This window comes from Bos grunniens, chromosome 10 (genome assembly GCF_055505025.1).
Source record: "Bos grunniens cultivar Pamir isolate PY7600 chromosome 10, Bosgru_T2T1.0, whole genome shotgun sequence".
NCBI lineage: Eukaryota > Metazoa > Chordata > Mammalia > Artiodactyla > Bovidae > Bos > Bos grunniens.
The window spans coordinates 41,546,458-41,574,457 of record NC_141174.1 but is presented as its reverse complement, the minus strand read 5'-3'; the positions used below and the strand labels follow the sequence as shown (position 1 = coordinate 41,574,457).

General features: G+C 41.2%; 1 protein-coding gene across 3 annotated transcripts in view; it reads left to right on the top strand.

Annotated features, from left to right (window-relative positions):
- FBN1 (fibrillin 1) overlaps positions 1-28,000 on the top strand; it is a 265,245-nt gene that overhangs the window by 194,847 nt on the left and 42,398 nt on the right. For all 3 annotated transcript variants that reach the window (XM_086320774.1, XM_086320775.1, XM_086320777.1), the window contains 14 exons: positions 12-134; positions 433-597; positions 3,212-3,280; positions 3,376-3,501; positions 4,721-4,843; positions 5,566-5,724; positions 9,009-9,080; positions 12,566-12,691; positions 16,395-16,517; positions 21,196-21,321; positions 23,281-23,397; positions 24,251-24,379; positions 25,059-25,178; positions 27,567-27,692. In XM_086320774.1, coding sequence (XP_086176900.1) covers positions 12-134; positions 433-597; positions 3,212-3,280; positions 3,376-3,501; positions 4,721-4,843; positions 5,566-5,724; positions 9,009-9,080; positions 12,566-12,691; positions 16,395-16,517; positions 21,196-21,321; positions 23,281-23,397; positions 24,251-24,379; positions 25,059-25,178; positions 27,567-27,692 — 1,704 coding nt within the window. The remainder of the gene's footprint in view (positions 1-11; positions 135-432; positions 598-3,211; positions 3,281-3,375; positions 3,502-4,720; positions 4,844-5,565; positions 5,725-9,008; positions 9,081-12,565; positions 12,692-16,394; positions 16,518-21,195; positions 21,322-23,280; positions 23,398-24,250; positions 24,380-25,058; positions 25,179-27,566; positions 27,693-28,000) is intronic.

Below are 28,000 nucleotides of genomic sequence, written 5' to 3'. Positions count from 1 at the left end.
TTCGGTTCTAGACGTTAATGAATGCCTGGATCCAACCACGTGCATCAGTGGGAACTGTGTCAATACTCCAGGCAGCTATACCTGTGACTGTCCACCCGATTTTGAGCTGAATCCAACTCGAGTTGGCTGTGTCGGTAAGATCTTAAACACTTTTCAGAGAAACACATTGTTGGTTATTTCTAAGGCAACATGGAACATTGCATTCTCAACTTCTGAAAAAAGTAATAAAATAACACAACGAAATGTAAATATTTCCTGAATCTGGTTTATATTTTCAGGTCCTTTTCTCTAGGTCAATTCCCAGTGTCTGTGTTGCGGCACTTTTTAGTTTAAATTATGGTTTTTAAACAGTTTCAGAAGTAGGTTTGAATTTTCAACCCTGACGTAGAAAGCATTTGCCTGACACTTCTTTTGTTTGCATGTGGTAAATAGATACCCGCTCTGGAAACTGCTATTTGGATATCCGTCCTCGGGGAGACAATGGAGATACAGCCTGCAGCAATGAAATTGGGGTTGGAGTGTCCAAGGCTTCCTGCTGCTGCTCTCTGGGTAAAGCCTGGGGCACTCCTTGTGAGCTGTGCCCGCCTGTGAACACATGTAAGTGGACATCCTCCTACTCATTATTATTGTTAGTCCAGCTCTGTCCAGTTCTCCTGCCTAGCTCCAGAGGATAGAAGCCACAGAGAGACGGAGCTGCTACTGGTCTGTATTCTTCAGCTGGTGGAGGGAGTAGGGGTTGAGGGGTGGAGATCATTCATTTCAGCCCTGCTGAGGAATCCCACTCCCAACGTGGGAGTCAGAATGCCTCCCTAGTTGGCTTGCACTCGAAGGTCAGGTGGGACAGGTAACATCTCATTTCTGAGTGTAAAGAAGATAGCATTATTTTAAAGAAGGTTTTCCAGACTAGGTTGCTATGCTAAGTCGCTTCAGTCGTGTCCGACTCTGTGTGACCCCATAGACGGCAGCCCACCAGGCTCCCCCGTCCCTGGGATTCTCCAGGCAAGAACACTGGAGTGGGTTGCCATTTCCTTCTCCAATGGATGAAAGTGAAAAGTGAAAGTCAAGTCGCTCAGTCGTGTCTGACCCTCAGCGACCCCATGGACTGCAGCCTTCCAGGCTTCTCTGTCCATGGGATTTTCCAGGCAGGAGTACTGGAGTGGGGTGCCGTTGCCTTCCCCGATAAAGAAGATAGCATTATTTTAAAGAAGGTTTTCCAGACTAGGTTACTTATGTCATATTTGGACACATTGATCTCTCCTCTTGTCATCTGTTGGCTGGTTTTAGAAGCTCTAGGACAGAGTGGGTTTCCCTGGGTGAAAAAGAAGCCATTGGTTAAGCAAATATAAAGTGGAAGATTGTTCCAGTCTTATGGTAAGACTTAAAAGAAAGGTTTAGAACGTGTTTTAAGGATGTAAATAATTAGTCTTTGAAAAACAAACAGCTTTCCATTTTTCTAAATGGATGCTGTATTATAACTCAGAGTCAGATACAGCTTCCAGGGCAAAAGTCAGTGGCTGCTGCTTATCAGGTATATTGAGATAGGTATTGATTCTTTCCTTGTTGAAGGGTCACTTACTCAGTTTCTCTAAGGTAATTTGTTGAGTACCTAGAAGATATACTTTGTGTGTGCAAAGGTGATAATTCATGGATAATTGGATGGATAATTCTAGTCTAATTGCTAGTTCCTACTTTCCGGGAGCATACAGTTTAGCAAAATACTACCTAAACATGAAAGCTGTTATTCAGTGTAGACCTCAATAAGAGAAGAAAGAAGAGCAGACTCAGTGTCATGAGTGGAAGAAAGAATGTTCCTGTTTCCAGTTAGCACTCTGTCACTTGCCATGCATGTAACTTTGGAGTAAGCAAGCTATTTCTTCATTCATAAGATGCCTCATAGGATTAAATGAAGTCATTCCTGTAAAGCACTCAGCACAGAAACGAATGCTTGGCAGGCACCCCTTTCTCTCCTTTCTTCAGAAACAGAAGTCAGTTCTGATTGGCAGTGCCTGGTGATAACTTGGTACATTTTTTAATTGGGGCTTGAAGGAAGGGAGTGACATGAAAGAGGAGACTTAAAAAGAATGGACGATCACAGAAAGAGGAGGAGAGAAAAATAAAATAAAAATAAAAAATAAAAGAGGAGGATAGTTATTAATAATTTCATTGATGCTGAAAGAATTAAACCAAGATGTTTAGGTGTGTGTGGCAGGGTGGGGGCAGGGGGATCAGTTCTACTAAATAAGAATGATAAGCTAAGCATTAGAAGTCTACCCTACCTCAAACTGGATCAGAGCTAGAACTGAGATCTATGCATATATACATTTATGCATATATACATATAATTTCAGAAAACCACAAGGAGGATTATCAGATTTGGAAAGACCATGACGATTATGAAAGAACTGATTTGTATAGATGCTTATCAGAATGCTATAGCAGATGAGGGTCATTCTTATCCATGTGTTCCTGTATGGATCACACTGGTATGTGGTGCTGAAAGAAATGTTTTTGAGTGAAATACTTGGATGACAGAATTACTGGAGGAAATCAAAGGACCCTGTAAAAAGCTGGTTTTGGAAACCAGGGGAATCAGTGTTGCCATCAGCAGAAATGGCGGGGCAAGAAAGCCCTCTAGTCATTAAGGAGAGGAGAGGTAACATCGCATTCAAGAAAGAACAGCTTTTCCTAAGGCTCTGTTTGGAAAAGGTTTTGGAAATAAACTGGTGAGCAGTATGTAAGGGAAGCTATGATTCCCAGGAAGTAAGACTGAACAAAACATAAAAATGGAGGAGTTTGTTATAAAATAAAAATGGAAAGAAAAATCTTTAAAAGAAAGAACAGTAGAGATAAAGAATAAAATAGCTCATAAGAACATAAGACCAGAGAGTAGGTGGAAGGTTCACAGACTGAGGACGGGAGCCTTATGTTTGGCACATGTAGAAAAAGCCATTAGAAAGCACAAGTATATACAAGGATGCCAACTTGCTTCAGTTGGGTGGGGTAACCGCCAAAAACTCCTGTAAATGAATATTTTCAGGTGATGTCTGTATAGATGCCAACTTGCTTCAGTTGGGTGGGGTAACTGCCAAAAATTCCTGTAAATGAATATTTTCAGGTGATGTCTGTATTTCTCTTGAGGATACTATTTCTAAAGAAATTTTAGATTTCAGAGAACTCAATCTGATTTTTGTTTGTTTGTTTGCTTCCGTAGCTGAGTACAAAATTCTTTGTCCTGGAGGAGAAGGTTTTCGACCCAACCCTATCACCGTTATATTGGAAGGTAATTCTGTTTCCTTTATCTTCAAGTGTGCCCCTTGGAACTTCCTTGAGTTGATTTACAGTGCTAAAGACATGCTGCTGTTTTCATCTTGATAGATATTGATGAGTGCCAGGAGCTTCCAGGGTTGTGCCAAGGCGGGAAATGTATCAATACCTTCGGCAGCTTCCAGTGCCGCTGTCCAACGGGCTACTACCTGAATGAAGATACCCGAGTGTGTGATGGTAAATGGCCCTTTTAGAATGATAAGTTCTTTCAGATATTGAGAACTGACCTCAAAAACCAGCGTACAGTTAGGCACCAGGAAAACTGAGACGCTAGCAAAATGTCTAAATGCCAGCATGGCCAGGTAACTATGCCACAGATGTGGCAGCTTGCACTCATACTAGTGATGTGGTATGTTCAGCATACCCTAAATCTCCCTCTTTTCATGGGAAAATTGGAGTGTTTGTTATCTTGAACCATAGTCCCATTTATGCCTACAGTGAATTTTCCATTCTCTTCAGAAGAGCCATTTTTATTGGAGTAGCCCAGGTCTCATTTCAGTGGCTTCTATATTCTGGGCGATTCTGGGCTCCTCGTCTTGTCCTTTACTACTCATCATTAGTACTCAGCATTTAAATGAGCCTCTCTTCCGAGGCAGCTCCTTTGGTTGTATGGTGTAAGTGATGACTCCTGTTCCTCCTGTGTTACTGAAAAGATGGAGATTATTGACTACTGTTAGCTTTCAGAGCATGTGGACCACTGACTAGTGTGGGGAAATGCTTTTCATATGTATATAGGAGTTACACACTGATTAGGGAAGAGACCTTCTTATGTCCTGGAGGAGAAATATTCCTCTGGTTTTCCAAAAGGCTTAATAGGTGACCTCACCAGTGACAACCTTGTTGAGTAGTAGTTGAACATCACAATGTATACAACACAGCTTAAGACCCATAGAGTTAACATAAATTAGAATCAACACCTGTGTTTGAAAATGGGGAAGGATGCATGATATACCTACTTCTGCAGGCTTATCTTCTGTGCTGTCTTACCATTGCACATTCATGAAGCCAGTGTTTGATGGCTTCAGGTTATATCAAATCCTTCCTGAGATTCTGTGAGCATATGAAGGACATAGTTGTCTTTCTGAAAGATATTTAAGAATTATCATTTCTCCACATTTCCATCGCTGCATGTGTTTGAGGATGTTGTACACTCATTTATTAAGAACTCACATCAGAAGGTACATTTTCCTTTTCTAAAACTCTTTTCCTGGAAATGCACACATCAGCACAGGCTAAGGACACTGATGAACGAAACATCCACATTTCTTATCCAGATTGCAAAGTGCCCTGAGGATGTTCTCTTCCACTATCAACATGTATATTGACCCCTGAGTCCCAGACCATTCTAAAGAGTGAAATTTCTGTATTCACATACCACTTTCTTTTTGGATTGTAGATGTGAATGAATGTGAAACTCCCGGAATCTGTGGTCCAGGGACATGTTACAACACTGTTGGCAACTACACCTGTATCTGCCCTCCAGACTACATGCAAGTGAATGGGGGGAATAATTGCATGGGTAAGTCCCAGCTTTTCTTTATAAAGCATGTTCGGTCCTCATCTGCAAAGAGAAAAAGAGCCTCCAAGCCCAGCAATTCATCCTCAGTGTTATGTTACTCATCAGAGCGAGTGCTGCTACCCTTTGCCTCCTCCCCTGTAAACCCTAAGTTTGGTCTTTTCTCAGCACCTCGTGTGGGTGGTTGGGAGTTTTCTTTAAAATGTAACGTTGGAAAATCCCAAACAAAGGTTTAATAGTACTTCTTTTGTTTGACTCTGGGTGTATCTTTATACAATGATATTTACAGCACTGACCTACAGTATTAAAACATCATGAGTCGGAAATGAGAGAATCACTGCCAAGAGCAGTGGAGAATTGTTACTAGGAGACTGGGTGGAGAGTCATGTAAAGTTTATTAAGGCCACAGCTACATAATGACTCAGTTCCGTGGCACAAAACACCAGGGAATATATTAGGTTGGCCCAAAAGTTCGTTTGGGTTTTTAGTAAGATGTTTTAGAAAAACCTGAACAAACATTTGGGCCAACCCGATATTTCTTAAAGTCCTTTTCCTTGTGGCAGCAGAGGTAGATGGAAGGTTGAGAGCCAGCTTTTACTGCTCTTATCAAAGTCAAGTTACAATACAGTTCAAAAGAGACTCCTTCCTTGAGCATCTCTGTTAGAATCTCCCTATCAGGATTTCCCCAGAGCATCACCAGTCCCTGCCTTCCTCCTCTCCTCTAGATATGAGGAGGAGTCTGTGCTACAGGAACTATTATGCTGACAACCAGACCTGCGATGGAGAACTGTTGTTCAACATGACCAAGAAGATGTGCTGTTGTTCCTACAACATTGGCCGGGCCTGGAACAAGCCCTGTGAACAGTGCCCCATTCCAAGCACAGGTGGGTTTTAGTTTCGCCATTACCAGAAAGATAACTTGGTACCTTCCCCGTGAATTGTTGGAGAAATGAGTCTCAGCCAGGGGGAGAAAAAGGGTGCATTGTCTATCTTCATAAAGAAAGATTAGCTCACAAAGGCAAATGTTGAAATTCACAGTTGATCTGGTCCTTTCAGCCGAAAATTGAGTCATAAAATATATTTTCCAGTTTATTACACAAGTTCTTTTACCAGCCTGTAGACTCAGCATATCACAAAAATATAGAAGTTGTTATTGTTAGGGAGTTTGCCATATAACTTAAAGTCTGGAAACAGTGGGCAAAGCAGTTTGACAAATAAACCATATTCCTATATTGTTTACTTACTTATTACCATCAATTTTACTTATTCATAACTAATCTTGTTCCAAAAAGAATTCAAGATGGCCCACAAAGATGCATATGTAAAATAAGAAGGCCTAATGCAAATGGAAAGCATGCATAAGAAACTCAAAGCAAGGGTAATTAATACACAAGATCCAAGCTGGGAAGGCCTGCACACTTGCCAGTGATGAGCAACAGCTTGGGCGCTACACCTTCTAGAGCTTATAGGAAGAGAGAGATGATCGAGTCTAACAGTCTCAATGACCACAGAGCAAACTCAGAACTAAAGAAAAGCACGACTCAGGGACCTCCCTGTGGTCCAGTGGCTAAGACTCTACACTCCAAATGCAGGGGGCCCAGGTTCCATCCCTGGCCAGGGGCCTATTAGTAGACCCCACACGCCACAACTAAGAGTGCATGCTCTAACTAAAGAGCCCAGACCCCCAGCCAAGATGGAAGATCCTGTGTACTGCAGCTAAGACCCAGCGCAGCCAAATTAAAAAAGAAAAGCACAACTCCTTGATATACAGAAATTTCTTCTTATATCCTCATACAGAAAAATCTATATAATGTTATCTATTTGAAAAAGGAAAGAGCCAAATTCATATTCTAAGAGTAAATGAAGCAAAAACTTTGGTGCAGTGTTCTTATATGGGAGATGATATATATCATGATGGTGTCATTTACTAATGATGATCTAGATCATCTTTATGATTTTAAAAAATTAATTAATTAATTTGCCTGTGCCAAGTCTTAGTTGTGGCATATGGAATCTAGTTCCCTGGGATCGAACCCAGGGCCCCTACGCTGCGAGTGCAGAGTCTTAGCCACTGGGCCACCATCTTTATGATTTAGAGTGAACAAACTGCCATGCAAAGTACTGATCTGAGAATTGTGTAGTATCTACTCCATTCCTCACAGCGATATGTAAAATACCCAATCTATTCTCTGGTGCTAACTGACAATGCGAAAAAACAGAAGATTCTTTTTTAGTAAAATGTACCATTTCATCCACTGCTTCCTCCAGAAATAATGTAATAGCTATCACTTAGAATTACAAGTTGTTTCCACTCTGCAAGATGTTGTTAGACCTGGGTTTGGCAAACAAGAGCCTATGGGCCAAATCCAGCCTGCCTCCTATTTCTGTATGGCCCGCAAGCTAAAAGTAATTTTGACATCTGAAAATTTTATGAACTTCAAATTTTAGTAAATAAAATTTTATGAGAATATGGCCCCACTAATTTATTTACATATTATCTATGGTTGCTTTCGTGAAATATTTGAGTAATTTTAACAAAGACTGCACAGTTTGCAAAACCTAAAATATGTACTTTTTAGCTTTTTAAGAAAATATTTGCTGACCCCGATCCTGACCGTTGGCCTTCAAATCTTTTATTATCCATTGTTAGTGTTGTCAGTTGCACGGTCATGTCCAACTTTGAGACCCCATGGACTGCAGCACGCCAGGCTTCCCTGTCCTTCACCATCTCCCAGAGCTTGCTCAAACTCGTGTCCACTGAATTGGTGATGCCATCCAACCCTCTTGTCCTCTGTTGTCCCCATCTCCTCCTGCCTTCAATCTTTCCCAAGATTATATATACATAGCTGTCATTAAAAAACCTGACGGTTACCCACACTTGATGTGTGTGTATTTACAAGTAAAAGTATATGTACATGTGTCTCTGTATATTTGTTTTTTTATTATATTAAGAAATGCATTTATATTTTCATAAACTGTTTTATTATAAAATGTACATAAAATTAGTTTTTAAATTGGATTTTACAAAGATAGATATCCTAGTATTTTTGTTTTTTATCTTGATGCACCATTGTACATACGTTCCCTTTCAGACCACTATGGAGATCTCTGATAACAACTGTCGTTTACTTTCAGAAATATCTGTCTGAGTTCTAGGTATCTGCATACTCTTAATATAAAATGCAAGAGTTCATCTTCACGTTGAATATTGGCCAAATCCAATCATGGCTTTTCATTAGCTATGCAGTCTGCACACATTTTAGGAGTCCCTGAAGTTTGGATGGTCAGTGGAGCTGGTGTGACACTTGTTGGACGTGAACACTCATAGATTAAGGAAAGAAAGCACTAGGAAAAGAACATGCTATGTTTTGTTTAAAATACTTCCAGAAACCTTTTACTAATTTTCAGTAGGTTTACCCATAAGGGAGTGGCCATCTTGAGCTTAAATTGATACCATGCCATATCAGTTATACTCATGATCAAGAATTACAGAATCTCAGAGTTAAAGGGAACCACAGATGACATTTAGTGCATCCTTAATTAACAAGTTTGATGAAAATTCATGTCAGGGGGAAAAGGACAAAGGGTCAGGGGAGGGAGAGGGAGTAAACAAAAGAACTGCAGCAAAAATAATAATCCAGCTCCAAAAATTAGAGTAATGAGGTTCAGTTGGTTGTTTGACATGAATGAGTCATTAACAGACCTGAAATCAAGAATTTAGCTACATTTGCTATTGTTATCCCCAGTCTGCCAAGGAAATGGCTTTTGTACACATTCGTTAAATCCTAGATTCCTTAATACAGAGTGGAAAGAGGCACTCAGACCAGTCCCAGGTTTCAGAGCTGAACAGCATCCCCATAGAAACCCAAATTCCCTCAGGCAAGCTCATACAAATGAGTGCATTTGATATAGAGACCTCTGCTTCAGCCTCAATATTACGTCAACATGAGGTCACTTTTCCTTCATCACTTTTCTTAGGGACAAGGTTACACCATCTGTAGAAATTCTCAATTTTTTTTTTTTACAAAGGCCAATTTATTTTAAATTCTTCCAAATACAGGTAAATATCTTTTAAGAATGTTTTCCAAGTAATTTTGTTCAGCTCATTATTGTTCTTCGCCTACGCTATTCCCACCCCGCTTACCCCACCTTTGCTCAATCACTGCAGATGAATTTGCTACACTCTGTGGAAGTCAACGGCCAGGCTTTGTCATCGACATCTATACCGGTTTACCTGTCGGTGAGTTACAATGCCATTATTGCAGCTTTTTGTCTCTGCCTTTGTGTTAAGAAAAGGAAGTACACGCTGTTATTTTCTCAAATTTGCTTTGTTTCTTAGAAGGAAAAAGCATTAGACAGTGCCATTTACCTTTATTGAAATTTTGATTCTTCGTTTGAAACAAATTGTGCAGACACCCTGTGTAGCTCCACCTAATTGGCAGCAGCATTTGTTGGTCATGATTAAGGGGACTGGAAAGCTTTTCACAAAATCACAATCAAGCTTCGTTAAACCAACCCTAGGCATCAACAAAAAGAGAGATTCTGGGAGTAAAGCCAGTTGACGTTTGATTTGACTATAATTCCCAATCCTTCCGTCTGACTAAGACAAGAGTTTAATATGACTGTTCATACCAATCCTTATGTGTGGGTTGTTCATATAAAGCCCTTTTCGTGGAGCAGTTTTATCTCATGGGGAATCTCCACAGGTCATCTGCTTTGGGATTTTTAGATGTGAAATATAAAAGTCTTTCCAATCGGAGGCCCTGTCTGGTAACTGGAGCAGAGACCACTGCAGTGCTCAAGATGCTTATGTGAGATTCAGAAATACTGCACAGCGTTCAGCCAGTAGAAGCAAGGCCTTTGTGGTTTAAAACCAAATAACATAAAAATAGATGGAAAGCCATTGCATTCTCCGAGTTTTTCCCCAATGTGATTTATACGGATCCTCAGATGCCCCTCTGAATTCTGAGCAATTGTGTCTAGTAGCAAACATCACCATTTGGTCTGTTCCACCTTATTGCTAATAAGTAAACTGAAATCCACATCAGCCTTTCCAGTGACCTTGTTTAAGAAAACAAGGGTCTGGTCCAGCAATCAGCCGGGCTCTCTTTGTGCCAAATCCATATGGCTCCGCAACCTAGTCAACATCCAAAGAAACTTCATGGTTTGGAAGGAAAACCTGCTAAATGACATTGGCATGAAACACCTGGCCCCAGCTGCTTTGTTTTTCCCCTTCCCAAAACAGATCTTTTCATCTCCCTAGACTCTCTGATCCGAAGATAAGTGGTCTTTAATAGTAGTGGTTCTCCATGGACGAACCAGGCGTGTACCCCAGCAAGGCCTACCCTCCAATGTTGGCAGCAGGCAAAGACTCAAAACAGCATTAAGAGCATCCACTAATAAAGCTGGAAAGGCCCCAGGCATCCTTAGGCCAAACGCCTTGCCTTACAGTTGAGGGGACAGAGGCCCAGACAGGGAAGGGGACTCAGCCGAGGTCACTTGGCTAATTAATAACAGAACTGGGATCAGAACCCAGTCCTGACTCACAGCTTGCTTTGCCTCTAGCTCTTGAAAACTGGAAATGTGATAGTTAGCAGTATACTTATTGTTAGCAAATTCCAGCATGACAAAATATTTAGATGACTGAGAAACTTTGTTTTATTTAAGCTTTCTACTCTCCTTCTGAAAGGTCTGAAGATTGTTGGCATATAGAACTCATTCGTGTGGGGTTAAAACTATAGCAAGTTTATTAATCTTGTCTTTAAGTATAAACTTTTCCAAGTTGAAGTTCAAATGGAATCCAGACAGGAAAAGAAAATATAATTTTTAATATGTGCTTTTGCTATGTTGTGCCTAACAATGGCTAGAAATTTGACCCAGCCTGTTATTGTTAAACTTGATAATACATCACTTATATTTAAAACAAATGAATGTGAACATAACACTTCATGTTTTAACCCGTACATAGTTCAAGAATGTCTGAATTTTTTTTTTTTTGTTTCTTGCTGATGATACATAGTTGTGATATCTTTGCCTCACTTTTTAACAACATACATGACAAATGTGTGCAAAATCTAAAGCATAATTACTTATATTCAAAATAGAAATATACCCTTTGATATTCTAAGCTATTTTTTTTTTCATTAAAGAGATCAATTTGTCCTAAAACAAAATCAAGCCCTTTAGAAAAAGGTCTAACATAAATCTGTGGCCTGTGAACTTTCTCCTTCAAAGCAGATTGCCTTTGGGTATGATTCTTCTGAAAATGCAGCAGCTCTTGTGGGTTCCACGAAAGTCAATGGCCATGTTACAACTTGGGCAAAGTACCTGGCAGAGGCTCCTGACTCTGGCATGGAAAGAAAAGTATCTCAACAATAGTATCAGAAACCTAATGGATTGGAAAGACCAAAACTTTGTATCCCCTCCCAGCTTCTGAACTGTTTTGTGAAACTGCACAGGACTGGTAGAGGGGCCCTCTGGGATAGCAAGTCCTTCAATAATGGTTTTGTGAAGATTGTTTGACTGTGGAAGAGTATAAGGGAGGAAGGGTAGCCTGCTAGCAGATTCCTGGGATCAAATCTACTTCCTGGTGGCTGTATGGTCTTTGGTGAGTTCCAGCCTCTGACCTGTCCTCAGTTCCATCACTTGCATCAGGAGGATGGTCAGAGTGCCTAGAGACCATCTCACAGGGTGGCTGTGATGATTTGGTAACTACATCCAGTTAAACGCTTGAGAAATACACCATGTGTATAGCAGGTGAGGCACCGTACCATTGCTGCCACTGTTGCTGTTATTATCCTAGAGGACACTGAGTGGCTGAGAGTTCAGAGCAGGTCAGGCAGAGAGTGGACCCGCCAGGCTCGTGAGGAGACCCGACTTGCCCACACGGCTCCCTCGCCAGCTTGCTTTAGCAGCCGGGGCCCTGGCTGTGCTCTCACTCCTACTTCGGTCCTGCTTTAATCCTCATCAACTCCACTTCCAGGTGTTGGTTCTTAATCAAATGTCAGGCAGCATACCAGGGGCCAGTAACACCGTGGTGCAGCAGCCAGCCCTGGCCCCGGGCCTGGGGAGGCCACAGTCTACTATGACTGTCCTTCCTCACTTCTGACTCTGTCTACATGGTCAGCCTGGGCCCAGCTTACCTCCTCAGACCTGACTTACTTCCTTAACTTCCTTACCAAAGCCACGCAAAGGAGGAGCAGGGCGTTGAGCTGAAATTTGGAAGATCAGAGTTGGCTCTGACCATGGGATCATCTTCTGTTCTTCAGCAGCTCTTTGCCCCCATCCCCACCAGCCACCACCATACACTTGGGGTAGAGAGACCAGGGACTCTCGGCAGTCGCTTTCATTCTGCTCCACTGGTGCACAGGGCCCAGTGGGTGCAAAATCTCCTACCTGGACAGAGCTAATGTTTTATAACAAAACCAGAAAGACAGATGATCAATGAGATAGACATAGGAGTGTCTGACAAGCGGCCTAGTGATCTAAGTTTGCTCTTCATTGACTTCCCCCACTTCTATCACCACCCGGCACATGCATGTACATGCCAGGCACATGCATGTACATGCCAGCACACACACACACACACACACACATGCACTGTCTCTTCTTTGGCTTTAAACCTTACACAGAACTAGTTAGAAGCAGCCAACTTTCAATTCCAGTTTACCCTGCCCAGGGACCACATGCCAGGCCATCAGTCACACGTGCTTGCTCTGTTTCCAGATATCGACGAGTGTCGGGAGATCCCAGGGGTCTGTGAAAACGGTGTGTGTATCAACATGGTCGGCAGCTTCCGTTGTGAATGTCCAGTGGGCTTCTTCTATAATGACAAGTTGTTGGTTTGTGAAGGTAAGAGATGTTGCTCTGTATCACATCCAGAAATAAGCCAATTTTACAACACTGGAATTTCAGAAATTCATCAAACTCTAGCTACAGTGAAGGGCACCCTGTGGATCAGCAGACATTTCACTGCCAAAAAGAAAATTCCCTAACTCTACTCCCAGTGCGCAAAGCAGGATGTCCATTTCCCAGTCCTCTCCACTGCCCCCTCCCTCAACACAGAGTGTATTAGATTTCCCAGCTGATATGAAAGAGCCTTGAGGTCCTAGGTGTGTCCAATGGATGGCTATTGTTTTACACAGCTTGAAAGTGAGCACGAGTGGTGGGCAGTCATCTTGAGTTGAATCTCAAAATCAGTGTTCTCTTCCAAGCGGAGCCTTTGCTCCTCCCCAGTGAAAACACGGTTAATGCAAATATTTCAAATGCATGAGAGAATTCCAAATGGCAAGAACAGCAAATTCGATTTTATACGAAGAATGTTGGCATGCGTGCAAAATGGTACTTTTTTCATTTTCAAATTACCTCCCCTTGCCATGTGTATGTACTGTGATTCTGCGCATTCCTCACCGCACTTCATATTTTTCCGACATCTGGGGAAGATAGTGTTCTTTTACATTTTAGTAAAAGGGACGTTGCTGGTTATTAAATATACCATGGGCCCTAGGACAGCTAGAGTAATTTTCTTATTTCATACTTAAACTCAGAGCCTCTAACAGAGTTCTTGTTCATGTTAGAAAGGCTTATTGCTCCTTAGAGCATGTATTACACCATATAGGTAAACATTTTAATGTTAAAAAATCTTTTTCTCCTAAACTAGGGACAACTTAGAGACCACGAGTAAAGTTATAACCCCGAGCACAGGCTTGTTAAATTCTCCTCACCAGGCTTTCTGTTCCTGTGGCCAAGTTGGCAAGCATCCCTTACTCTGCCTGCTGTGTGGGGGGACTAGAAACAGGGGACAGCTATTCCTAGCCTTCCTAAAGAGATAGTCATTTGGGGGCTTTGGTTCAGGCCCCGGGCTTCTGGAGACCGTCAAGGAACAGGTGTGGGGAGGAGGCAGAATGTGGAAAAAGAGAAGAGAGCCCATAGCAGATGACCTGTGGTGCGAGGGGCAGCTGCCTGCTCATCGCCACTGTCTCCCACCTCTGGTGCATGCCTAAGGATGCCTGTCCACTTCTGTGGCATCTCCCCTTCTCTTCCATTCAGAGCTGGTCACTCTACCCAAGTGCCTCTTTGATACGTATCTCTGCTGAAGCTGCAGCCCTTGACCAGAAACCAGAGGCATGGCCACCCATGACCACCATGTCAACCTAGACCTTGTCACACCCTTGATATTGAAAACCTACAGCTGTACCCGTGGAAGGCGGCTCGCTGTCAGGGTAGCGTTTGGCTACCCTGACAGAGATTACAGAGTGCTCCAGCTTTTGGTTTCCGTTTCATAGGATATCCATCTTCAGGGTGAATGTTTAATCCAGGGTCAGCTGCTTCCCAGCACACTCCTAGCTCTCAGACTCAGAAAAGGAAGGTTGATTTAGCACATGCCTCATCCAGACTGCAGTTGGAATGGATTCCAGAAGTGATTCAGGGAGGATCTGTGTGTCTGCTCTCCCCCAGCATGCATAGGATCAGATGTTAGGCATCTGAGGCATCAGGGAAACGCTTGTCTAGGACACCGTTTGGCTTCTCCAGCTACAGAAGCTACCCTCTGTGTTTCTCTACACTCTTTATGAGGAGCAGGGCAGGCCTGGTGGGTAAGGTGGTGCTGGATCCTGGGCCCTAGTAACCCATGGTGGGCATACTCTGCTCCTGTATGAGACACACACCCCATGTTAGACAGATAGGCCCACTGACTGCCCACAGTCCTGAGGTTTTCCCACCACAGAGCACGTACCTCGGAGGCCTAGGTTGGTGTATTTGCCGCCCCCTAGTGGGAACTTTGGCTGAGCCAACTTCTGCATGAAACCCCAGCACTGGTGCTGAGAGCTGACTTTCACCTGTGTTTCTGGCTGCTCCCTATACTGGATTTAGACTGAATTAGAATGCTTGGAGAAGGAAAATGGCAACCCATTCCAGTGTTCTTGCCTGGAGAATCCCAGGGACAGGGGAGCCTGGTGGGCTGCTGTCTATGGGGTCGCACAGAGTCAGACACTACTGAAGCAACTTAGCAGCAGCAGCAGCAGCAGCAGAATGCTTCATAGGAGCAGGGGAAGACAATATGCGTTTTGCCCCATTGGTATCGCCTGGACTGAAGTATATTCTGCAGTGCCCTAAAGCGAAACTGAATTAGATGGCTGGTAACATTTTTAAGAGATAGGCAAGCAACTCCCCGAGCATAGGCAAAGCTCTGGAGCACACAATAGCCACTTTATTCTTTTCTTTAATAGTGAGCATTTGGTTATTTTCAGTGGTTTTGTGTGTAATCTTTATGTTAAGTTTCCTAGATTTGACTGCCATGTGGCAGAAATTTAAGCAGGAGCTTCTGCAGCCCTGCAGCTCAAAGCACCTTCTGCGGACCCGTGGACCAGCATCACTTGGGAGCTTATTGGAAGCACAGACTCTCAAGCCACTCCCCTGACACACTGAGTCGGAATCTGTATTTCAATAAAATCTTAAGTGATTTAAACGCACATCAAAGTTTGAGATGCTCTGCTCTGCAGGCCCTACAACAAAAGCAACCTGACTGATTTCCCAACCCCCCTGCACTTTGAGCAAATACAAGACTTCCTAGGATATTAGTCTATACTCTTATCAAATGTGGCCCTTGAGGCTGAGATTCACAACTTTTTCTAGAGATTAACATAATTAGAACCTGTAGATGATAATAAATCCAGTATTTGCATTTATGAAAAATATTAGTAAAGCAGGAAAATTAGAAAAGCTTTCCATCTTCCAATGTTTGTTCAATAAGTGAAAGTGAAAGTGAAGTCGCTCAGTCGTGTCTGACTCTTTGCGACCCCATGGACTGTATGTAGCCTACCAGACTCCTCCCTCCATGGGATTCTCCAGGCAAGAGTACTGGAGTGGGGTGCCATTTCCTTCTCTAGGGGATCTTCCCGACCCAGGGATTGAACCCGGGTCTCCTGAATTCCAGGCAGATGCTTTAACCTCTGAGCCACCAGGGAAGCCCAAGAAAATATAAATCTGTGTTGTGTGAGAGCCTTCATTTGCCTTTGTTACCAAGTCCAGGCTCAACCTGCTTGCCGCACAATAGGCCAATAATCAGGAGATGAGGTGTTGAGGCAAGAAATAGCAACTTTGTTTGGAAAGCCTGGCATCAGAGAAGATGGCAGACTAGAGTTTAGAGTACCATCTCATCAGGGTCTGGATGCCAGTTTCTTTTATAGAACAGAGGGAGGGAGGGAGGAGGTGAGGAGGTAAAGTAAAAAGCCCATACATCTTGCAAAATATCTCCTGGTTTGGCCAGCACTGCGGAGAGGATGTGTCAATTTGCTTTTTCCTGCAGTCCTTCACAGGTGGGCAGGATCAGGGTATTTCTCTGTGCACTGAAATTTTACCATTCAGGCAGAGGGGCAGGATTCCCCAAGGCAGACCACTGTGTCTGCTTGTAGCTATAGACTGATTATAGTAACAAGAGCAAAGGAAACAAAGGTTCACAAAACAGGTCCAATGCAAAGTCAGATTTTGTTCTTGCCTCTTGCCTGTTGACACTGGATTCTACTCTCCTTGTAACTCAGTTCTCTCCTGCTCGTAGACATTGACGAGTGTCAGAACGGCCCAGTGTGCCAGCGAAACGCAGAGTGCATCAACACCGCGGGCAGCTACCGCTGTGATTGCAAACCCGGCTACCGATTCACCTCCACGGGGCAGTGCAATGGTAAGTCCCCACCTGCAGGCGCCTACCCGATGGGCCAGCCCCAACCAGCTGCAGATCCCTGGATTTCTTTGGGATGGTTAAGATTCAGACTTCTGTGTTCTAGTAACTAAACTGGGAAACAGGAAAATTGTTGAAATGCTTTAACATTTGGCTTTTTTCCTCTTTAGAGAGGTGATTTTTCCGAATTTGCCTCCCTGCTGCCCTGCTGCAAATACCCACTCCCACAAATGCACACAGACACACACACACACATACACACACTCCCTAACTGGGGCTATGTGCTATGGTTAGTCACTCAGTCATGTTCAACTCTTTGCCACCCCATGGACTGTAGCCCACTAGACTCCTCTGTCCATGGGGATTCTCCAGGCAAGAATACTGGACTGGGTTGCCATGCCCTCCTCCAGGGAAGCTTCCCAACCCAGGCATTGAACCCAGGTCTCCTGCATTGCAGGCAGATTCTTTACCATGAACCCAGGTCTCCTGCATTGCAGGCAGATTCTTTACCATCTGAGCCACCAGGGAAGCCCAAGAACACTGAGGTGGGTAGCCTATCCCTTCTCCAGGGGAACTTCCCGACCCAGGAATCGAACCAGGGTCTCCTGCATTGCAGGCAGATTCTTTACCAACTGAGCTACCAGGGAAGCCCCCCCTACCTGGTATTTAGGACCAAATACTTTTTTTTCCTTTTACCTACTCCCCCTTGAGTGGGTGAGGTTTTCACCATCCTAGCCACATATACCAACTCTAGACAGCAAAGCTCTCCTGAGCTGGGCTGGGTTAACCTTCACAAACCAAGCAAAAGAACCAACAGTATTATCTTTTTTCCTTAGCATCTTATAGAACTGAGGGCAGCAAACTGTAACAGCGTTTTATTTGCGATGTCACCTACAGTAAAATGAGAAACTATTAGAGGTTAAATTTCTTCAGTGTTCACCTTTGTCAGGGACATGGTAGAAATGAGAAGGATGAGTATGTCACCAGCTTACAGTGACAGTGAAGTTATCCCTGGTGGCTCAGCAGTAAAGAACCCGCCTGCCAGGGCAGGAGATATGGGTTTCATCCCTGAGTGTCAGGAAGATTCCCTGGAGGAGGAAATGGCAACCCACTGCAGCATTCTTGCCTGGGAAATCCCATGGACAGAGGACCCTGGTGGGCTACAATTCATGGGGTCACAAGGAGTGGGACACAACTTATCAACTAAACAACAACAGAAAAAGTTGTTAAACATCTGATGGTATTTTGTAGCCAGTGGTATCAAAATGAAAACACTGGTGTTTCAACCCAGCAGCAAAGTAACACCTCAGAATGATTTTCATGTGAGTTTTTCAGTAATTATAAACCATTATATATTTAGCAAAGAGGTCAGGAACAACCTGTTGTTTTGCCTCTAGTCCATTTTACAAGGAGTTTCCTGGATAGTTTATGCATTTGTGAATCAAACAACACCAAGGAACATGGTCAGATTTTCCATGGATTTCCTTGTGCACCAGTGATTAAGTGGTAGGAAGTACACTGCTCTCCGTAGGGCATTTTGCATTGTTTTATGAGACTTTGGTGGGAAGAGGGTGTTAATACCAGAACAAAAACTCACTTTGAGAATCAAGACTTGTTTTGGGGCTTTAAAGGAACATGTGCAAGTGTTTAGCTTTTTGTCAACAGAACACTTGTAATCCACATATTAACAACAACAAAAAAAAAAACAGGACAGGAAAAGTGAGGACGTCTCTGATAGGAGTCACAATACCCTCATGAAATTTGGCATTCATACCACTTCCCTGCATTTTGCTCTTAATTTGCATTTATTTGGGACTGGGTGAAATAACTCCAATCAAAATAAGGAGTTGCTGATAATATGGAACGTGTAGTTTCACACCATTTCACGTGAGGCGAGATGTGGGAAGAACTATTGTAAACGTCAAGACGAGATATCCAACCAGGGCTTGGCTGGGGCTTACGTCCTGTCAAATCTTTTTTGTAGAGTACTAACATAAATACTCTGGATAAAGCTCATCCAGCGTTAATCAGCAGTAAGCATCGTGAGGGAGTACTGTTTGTAGCCCAAGCTTTGTTTCCCTCATTCAATGAAATTCTTACAAGAAAGGGAATGTACTTGAGTTTGAGTTTTGCAGTTGTTCAGCCTCTAGGGCTGAAGACTTCACTCTGGAAATGTCTTCACTTACGTCCTACTTTTGTTTTTTATAATTATCGCTTTTTAATCTTTTTTTTAATCTTTTTGACCACATCATGCGACATGTGGAATCTGTTTCCCAGCCAGGGATCAAACCCATGGCCTCTGCAGTGGAAACACAGAGTCTTAACCACTGGACCTCCAGGGAGGGCCCATATCTTACTTATAAAATCTCTTAAAATGTCTTTAAATACTATTCTATACATGGCATTTTTCAGATGTAAAATATTCCTTTCTTCCTGTGTTTAAGATGAAAAGAACTAAAATTTCCGTATCATAGTAAGATTTTTATTTGAACTTTTAAGTACATCATTTCACCAGCTGGCCATAATACCCATGTTTCTGAGACCTGAGAGAACAGGTAGGTGTCTAAGCCAAGGTTGCTAGTCTGACCTCAGGAGCTAAGTAGTGAGAGCAGAGGCAGCCACTCCTGAAATGCCTTGTCCAACTAAAAACATACTCTTCCCAGCTATTTCCTTATGATTTCCTCTCTCTCTGCTGACTATGTGGGTGTTTTCCCCCAATACTCTGTTTAAATCTCCTATCTCAACCTCATACTCTTCTGGGACTTTAAATCCTGATGTTTGTAGAAACCTCAAGACAAAGTGAACTTCATAATCAAGTTCTCTACAATTGTAACTCTCTATTTCGCCAACAGAACTGCAAAGTAATCCATGTTTCATTAAAAAAAAAAATTCATCATGAAATAGGCAGTGTAGGAAAGAAAATTCCTAATTGAGGATCCCTTTCTAGTAAGATTCTTAATGCTCTCCATTCCCTCTGGGCCCCAGAGATGAGACAGACCAGATCCTTGCATTCACCCAGACTCAGTATTACCTGAGGGTGCCCATAGTCTAGGCTGACTATAATAAGCCCCCGAGACACCGTTCCTCAAAATCAACTCTCTTCACTGAGCTTGGTAGTGGAAATCAGTGTCCTCTGCCTATCCCAGGGAGCAGTTTGCTCATTTGAAATTCATTTTTATCCAAAATGTGAATAATCATCATCTGTTCTTCTCTGGAAGCTCAGATGGTTAAGACTCTGCCTACGATGCAGGAGACCTGGGTTCGATCCCTGGGTCAGAAAGATCCCTTGGAGAAGGAAATGGCTACCCACTCCAGTATTCTTGCCTGGAGAATTCCATGGACAGAGGAGCCAGGCAGGCTACAGTCCATAGGATTGTAAAGAGTTGGACACGACTGAAGCAACTTAGCACACACATCATCTGTTCACTAGCATTTCTGCAGACTAGCTGTAGCTCCTAAGATGCTCTACCCTAGTCTCCCCTTTTCATGATACACCCACCCCCGACCTGAGATCTAAAGGACATGGTGATTCGTCGACTCTAGATGTTTTGTGTACTTGGAAGGAAGTAGTTGTATAAATGGCAACCTGAGCACATGAAATGGGTGAAGTATATTCTGTCCTGGCGTGGGCACAAGTGTCCTGGGCAGCAAAAGGTGCCCATTCCCTGTTTTTGTCTTCTCAGTAGCCAGGGCGGGCAAACAGCAAGCTTGAATTATTCAGCTGAGAGCGGGGTACCAAGCTGCTGTCCGGCATCTGCACCCACAGCAGCATTCTGCCTTTTGCTTTCTTTTGTGACAATAGGAAAATCAGTGCTCCTCAAGTTACATTTTCCCTAAACATGGGATCTTGAGAGCTTTAAAAAATTAGAGACATAAGTGGGCATGCAATTATGTCATTTGTGAATTCATGCAACAAGTTTGGCTTCTGAGATAATTAGATTTCAGGAGAGCAAGAAGTATTAACTTGACAATAAATGTAACTTAGAGCCCAGTGAGTGGCAGAAGCAAGATGAGAGGGCTTCCTTTTGAAAGAATAGATTTAAAAAAAAAAAAAGAAAGAAAGAAAGAAACATCATTAGGATTGTCAGGTGCTGAAAGGAGTCCTATGTAGACAGGAAGGCTTGGTTAAGATGGAACAAAAGGTTATAGGAGTAAGACAAAATAATGGGGTGAAACTGGAGCAAGGGACCGTGCAGGCTGTCCATCATGAAAACCTAGCTTAGCAATGGGATTTGTTTAAATTTCCAGAGGAAGCCATGCAGCTTCCATGATTTGAGACACCAAATCTTGACTAGACAAAATACTTCAATTAAATCCATAGTCTAGGATTCTGTGTAGGCAGATAATCAAATGGATTATCTCCCAGCTTGCATGTCTGTTCTCTGTTCTATATCTAAGTTTTCTCATCTTTCAGAAGATTTTTTGGATACTGCCCCTGTTTTTCATTGCTTATGTATTGTTAATATGCTCTGAATGTGCCTAGTAAATGAGAGTAAGTTTTAACCAATTTTGAGTCAAAAATAAATATTGAATATAATGTCAGCATCAGTTTCACTGGCTTAGTTTAGAACTAGGATTAAACCTGAGGCCAATACCTAGAAGTAAGTTATTTGATTTGAAAAAGAAAAAATGATTTGATTTGGCCTTCCAAGTTTCCACTTAAGATGCTTTTTATTTACAGATCGCAATGAATGTCAAGAAATCCCCAATATATGCAGCCATGGACAGTGTATTGACACAGTTGGAAGCTTTTATTGCCTTTGCCACACTGGTTTTAAAACAAACGCTGATCAAACCATGTGTTTGGGTGAGTATGTGGCTATCATTTCATTTTTTCATATCCTATTGAAAAATTCATGTGCATCTGAATATATATAAAAGCTAACACTAATTGTTTTGCTATTTATAAAATACAGAAGCAGGTGTGTAGCATTAATATCCTTTGATATTTAATCTTTGGGAATCTGAACATCATAAACCTTTTTCTTGATATTAATTTGGCTGTCAGTTCAGAAAAACTTTTATAAAGGGATAAATTGAGAAAGATATTAAGACAAAAAATTACTTTTATTAATGGTAATAGCCTACTGTTCCTTTATAATATTTATCTGAATTTGCCTCATTGGAACAGAGTGGAATTGAGTGGTTGAGTATGAGCATTTTTTGAGAAGTGTCTGTATATATATAACTGTTACATATATATAAGGATATAGCAGGTCCTTAAAGGCAAATTTACAGATCATTTTCCTAGGGGAAAAGAGCTCAAGATTTTAAATCTCTTCCTTAGTTTTAGTACTGAATCAGAATGTTGATTTAGACTAAACTTCAAATATGTAATCAATCAAGTTCTCTCCTTCCCTCCTTTCTTTTTCTATTTTAAAGCAACATCCATTAAGTCTTTTGGGGACTACATGAATATAAATCAGGAAAAAGAACAGTCAATAACATTTAAAGTGCTTGCCTTTGGATGTAATTAGATTCATCCATTAGGGAACATTCTCATAAAGTTTTGTCATCTTCAGAGCAGATAACAAGTTTTAAGTTAAAGATTATAATCAGCCCCACTAATCACTGGAGAGATAACCCGGTGTATTCATGAAGCCCTGTCCAACTTTCATTCTCCCTCTCCCATCTGAGTTATCTGTGATCCCCACCAAAGAACCTGCCCAACCAAAGAAATTCACTTGCTTGGCTAAAAATGAATCAAGGCAGAAGTTCTTGATTGCTGGAAGGGTGACTCATTTGGATTCAGTCTTCAGACACACACGTTGGAGTCACATTCTGCTTAGCTACAGCATCCTGATTTAAGATCATACATAATTCATCTTTACATCCAAAGTCTGAAGGCAAAGGAAATCCTAACTCTAAACACTACATTTTACTAACCTGAGGTGTTACCTTCCACTCCTTCCCCATCCCTTTGTCCTGGCCCTCCACATTCTGCCTGTGGATATCGCAAACCGGGAATATCAATGGTTTTCATTTTAATTTCTTATGTCCTCCTTAGTAAAATATACTCCTACTAGAAAGATAACTGCTGTCACAAGATGCAAAGACATCATAAGACACCAAAATAGCTTTACAGGATAGTCAAAGTGAAAAGTTGTAGACCAACCAAAAGACAGCTCATACTGCTAGAGAAGAGCCAAATTGAGTGCCATCACGTTGAGATAATTTAGAACAGAGATAAGTCAACATTTCGTGGGAGTGGTCGTGGGTTTTTAGGGGCAGACTGGGAAAAAGAAACAGATGTCTTCCAGGTGAGTTAGAAAGCTAATTTATTTTGTTGCTGATTTTGGGGTAATATCAGGTGACTCACTGCTTTTTGGTAAACTGGAGTGAGAATCTTAAAGGCTGAAGTTTGCCAGAGGTGGCAGCGAATCAAGACCCAGATGCGCACAGAAGTTTCCATTTCCAAGTGAAAATATTTGAGAAAAAGTGGCAAGGGTGGAGAATTCTAGAAGTAAATAGAATAAAATAGTTCTTGTCCAGTTCTCATGTCCTTAGCTTGCCTCCTTTCACATGCCAACCAAGGAAAGGATTTTCTCCCAAGGCTTAGAACCTCGCCTTTTGCTAGTTTCTCGCAGGGAGCTGCCACTGCGGGAACTCACACTGACGTCAGATCTAGATGTTCTCAGTGGATGCGCAATGCTTTGTGAACTCTAAAATGCCTTCAACCCCAGGCGACCATATTCCCCCTTCTTCTGTTCATAATCATGTTTTTCCTTTGTTCTTTTCCTTTCTCCTTTTCCTTCATTCCTGCTAGACATAAATGAGTGTGAAAGAGATGCCTGTGGGAATGGCACTTGCCGCAACACGATTGGTTCCTTCAACTGCCGCTGCAATCACGGTTTCATCCTTTCCCACAACAATGACTGCATAGGTACGTGTGCAAGACAGCCAACCACCAGGGGAAGGCAGTGTCATGTGTGTCTCTGTAATTAGCATCATCTCCAGCGTGCCGGCTATTGTTTTTAATATATACCAATTTAGTTGTGACAGTCGGTTAAGAGTTATATGCTAATTAAGTAACTAACAGTCAGTGAGATGCTAATTAGGTGTCAAATACAGTTAGGACATCTATGCCTTTTATTAAAATACTCATTAGCAACTATAATTTTTATGGCTACTATGATACAAATTAATTAAATTCATTTCAAAGTAAATTCAATATGTTTTAAAACATATAAAAACGATCCTTTGTAAAGAAATCACATAATTCGGGAGCAGTGTGGACCTACTAGTCTAGGTGTTTCACTGTAGCCTCTCTTCAAAGAAGTAAATTATTGAAGCTATAAAATTCTTCCTATAAAATATGCTATACTATTCACAAGCAAGGGTGAGGAACCAAATTTTGTATTGTGCAAGAGGCCACTTTTACATACTTCTGATTACAAGAATTGTTAATAATACTCTCAGATGTACTGTGTATTAGTAATTCAGTTTTAACCTTTAAAAATGAAACCTAAAGTATGATCAAAGTGAAACTCAGATAAAAATCCTAACATAAATTATCAATCGAATTAGTAGAATTATTTCATCTTTAAAGTTCTGATAGGTAAATAAAGCCAGGTTTGTTGTTATAAAGTAACCAGAAAGGAATTTCTTAAGTTTGTCTGAGCCAGCAAAGGCCACTGAAATTCAGAATAAGCATTTTTTCCCTTTAAAGGTTTTGGTCATTGATGGGATTATGACATTTTTCTTTGGAATATATCAAAGGATGTTTTTCTTGGCAGATGTTGATGAATGTGCAACTGGAAATGGGAACCTTTGCAGAAATGGCCAATGTATCAATACAGTGGGGTCCTTCCAGTGTCAGTGCAATGAAGGCTATGAGGTGGCTCCAGATGGGAGAACCTGTGTGGGTGAGTGCTGCCCCAGAAAGGCCCTGAGGCCACGCCAGGAATCACGCAATCTGTATCACAATTCTTCCTTCAGAAGCCTGGAGGAAAAAGATCAGAATAGAATTACCCTGATCCTGCCTGTAGGTGTATATGGTATATGTAGCACTCTTCCCCTTTAAGTTTCTGTACTTGCAGAAAACAGTTACAATATTACAACATTCAGTGTGACAGCTGAATTATCCTATATACAATTGTAATTCCCTTTCTTTTTTTCTTCCACATAGCTTTGTAGTAAGCTCTTCTATAAGCTGCTAGGTGCCCTCAAAAATCTTCATAGCCATTCACTTTTTATTACAAGATATTTTTTTTTCCTTTTTTTTTTTTAAATTTTATTTTTAAACTTTACATAATTGTATTAGTTTTGCCAAATATCAAAATGAATCCGCCACAGGTATACATGTGAATGCTGTACTTTTCTGCAAATATTTAATTTTCTGTAGATAAAATAAAGTATGGCTGTTACTTAGCTCACTTCCAAAAGCTGATAAAGCTGATTTTTATTGAGGTGTTAATTTTTATTCATGGTGGAGTTTTGGGGCTTTAGATTTATGTATTAGATTTGATTCCAGTGTCTTTGGATTTTAATTGCTTGATGGAAATCATGCCAGTGGGAAACTCTTTCTTCTTTTTCCCTTTGCAGATATCAATGAATGTCTCCTAGATCCCAGAAAATGTGCCCCAGGCACCTGTCAAAACTTGGATGGGTCCTATAGATGTATCTGTCCACCTGGATACAGTCTCCAGAATGACAAGTGTGAAGGTAAGAGGGCTATCAGTAGTTGGAAATGAGCAGTATTGGTTACCTCATTGACATTATCAGAGTCAAATTTTTGAGATGGTGTGATGGTGTCTTCATTTTGCAATACTTTATCAGACAAATCCAAGGGTAGGGTGTGACTTATGGGCTCACAATTAGATGATGAGACAAGAACATGTAGTTCTCAGGCTAATCTCTGATGAAGCTGTTTTGCTCTGTGTACTTGGGTGGTTGCATGACCCTGACCCTTTTCCAATGTGTTTTTATGCAGCTTATAAAAAGCCCTGAACTACCTATTTTTAAGTGCCAGTGGGCTGCAATTAAAAATAGCTTCCTGATTCCAGTTAAAATCTTCAAGTGATCACATTCAAGGTTGGATGAATGTGGCTATGTAATTTGTCATTGTTGTTTCAACTTGTAGAGTGGTAGAAATGCATAACTACAAATAAATTCTCAGCAAATTTTATAGTACTGCATTCCTCAATACATGTATCATTATGTTAAATGAAAGTCATTAACTGTCATAAATTCATAAATAAGTAGGATGAAAAGGACTTTTAAGAGGTCACCTAGTCCATGCTCCCACCTTTCAACAAGTCTGTGTCTAATCCCTAATGAGTAAGAATTGTCCACTTTTAATATCATCAATGAGAAATGTTTATTATATATCTAATTTAAATCTCAGTCAAGGGATAATATTCTAAGTGAAAACATCAAAATTAGACCTAAATACAAATTACTGTGTCATTTTACTTCTATTAGAGGTCAGCATTATTCCATGATTAATGCAAAATTACCCCTAAATGAACAGAATGAAAATATATAGAAAAAATGATTTTCAGAATAGTCAATACATGTGTTCATTCTAAATCTTTGTCCCTACCCTTATGAAGCTGGCACCTACAGTTTGATTTCTACCATAGAAGAATCATAACAACAAAAACAAGAAAAAAAAGGAAACATCTGAGCATTTTTACAAAAGTTGACTTTTAAGAAAAGATTGGATGTGGGGGTGGAGGGAGTATAGGGATGGAGTAATTCAGCAGCAGCAGCTTTGTTAGTTCACATTTGTTCAGATTTGTTAGTTAATAAACCAAAGGAAGCATGATGCAGTTATAAATGTGACATAACATGAAATAATGAAGAGGCTGGTTTTACATTGTACAGAAAGATAATCACTTTGCACTGCACATTTCTATAATATCTATTGTGTGGTGTTTACAAAACTAAGTCAAGATAAAAAAGTTAATTTCATAACTGCCCTTTACTTGGACCTCATGGGAATAAAGCTGTGTAATACAAATACATTTTGGTGTGGGAAGAACTTGTACAAACCTGAAGATAAAGAGTCCCAAGATATGAGAGAATCTCTCTTGTTGGAAAAAAATATTTCCATTAAAATAGCGTGGCTGAGACTTAAGACTTACCTCTTTTTCACTACAAATTCCTGCTGAAAGTCAGGGGAAAAGATGGGTAAGCCTCTTGGAAAGAGCGGTCATACTTTTTCCATAAGTAGGTTTATCATATACTTGGCTCACCAAATGAAGACAATTTTGACCTACACTCACTATTCATGAGTGCAGGTCAACAAGCATAAACTAGGACTCTGCCAGGCAAACTAGGACATACTCAAGCCATTCAGGATGCAGACCATCCTTAATTACCCCTTTACAGTAGATAAGGTATCCTAATATGCTCAAGGAAACCTGCCACAATTACGTGTGTCAAATTCCTATTATCTAGACGATAAAAGAAAAACTATAGTCTTTACATGGAAGATATCTTTGTTTCTTCAGAAAAATTAAACTGCAAATGAGAGACAGGAGCCTCATTTCCTGTGATGTCTTTAGTTTGTATTGCATTAGGATTTTTTTCACAAGTATTAGCGTCCTTGTAAAAGTCACAGTTTTAGGTTGATAGCATAGGATACTGGGGAAAACACTGTGGATGGGTGGAGAGGAACAAATTTGTTTCAAAGGCCTAGATCTCTCGCTGAGTAATTCATTGTTAAAATAATTTGAATTTCAGAGCATCTGCTTACTTTTTAGTGAAGTCAGACTCTAGAGTTTCTTGTTCCTTCCCAGTTGAGGGTAGTACGAAATTACTGCAACTTTTCTAATTATCTAATAAACTCAATCTGGGTAAAAGATGTTTCTCACTGCATTCCAAAGAAGGCACTTGCAGAGCCCATTTTTATGATAAGAACCAGCAAAACTAGTTTTTTAAAAGTCATCACAGCCTAAAGTCTACTCCAGCATTATAAGGAAGAATCTTCATTATTGGAAGACATTTGAAACTCAGTTAGGCTTTTTCCTTTCACATTGTGCATTTATCAGCTGACAGTATCTCCATTGTGTTTTGACTTTGTTTGACATGTGGACTTTTTTTTAGATATTGATGAATGTGTTGAAGAGCCAGAAATCTGTGCCTTGGGCACGTGCAGTAACACTGAAGGCAGCTTCAAATGTCTGTGTCCAGACGGGTTCTCCTTGTCCTCCACTGGAAGAAGGTGCCAAGGTAAGTGCTTTTGACTTTTGGCTTTAGACTTTCATTACTTTGTGTTTATTTGTTGTGGTTTTATTTTTTTTAAACATGGCAAAGCTTTGATTCTCTGTAAAAGAGAAGATGGAGTGTTTTCATTCACCCAGAGGTCTAATGATTACCATATGTCAGAAAGTTCATTTTTACTTTTGAGGTTAAAAACTCATCCATCATGTTACAGTTGCTTGTACAACAACTGTCCTGGCACTTTAAACCTGCCTCTCCCCCTGAGAACACAGACGCTGACAGGTCAGTCAGCAGGGGATCAGCCATGAGCCACTGAA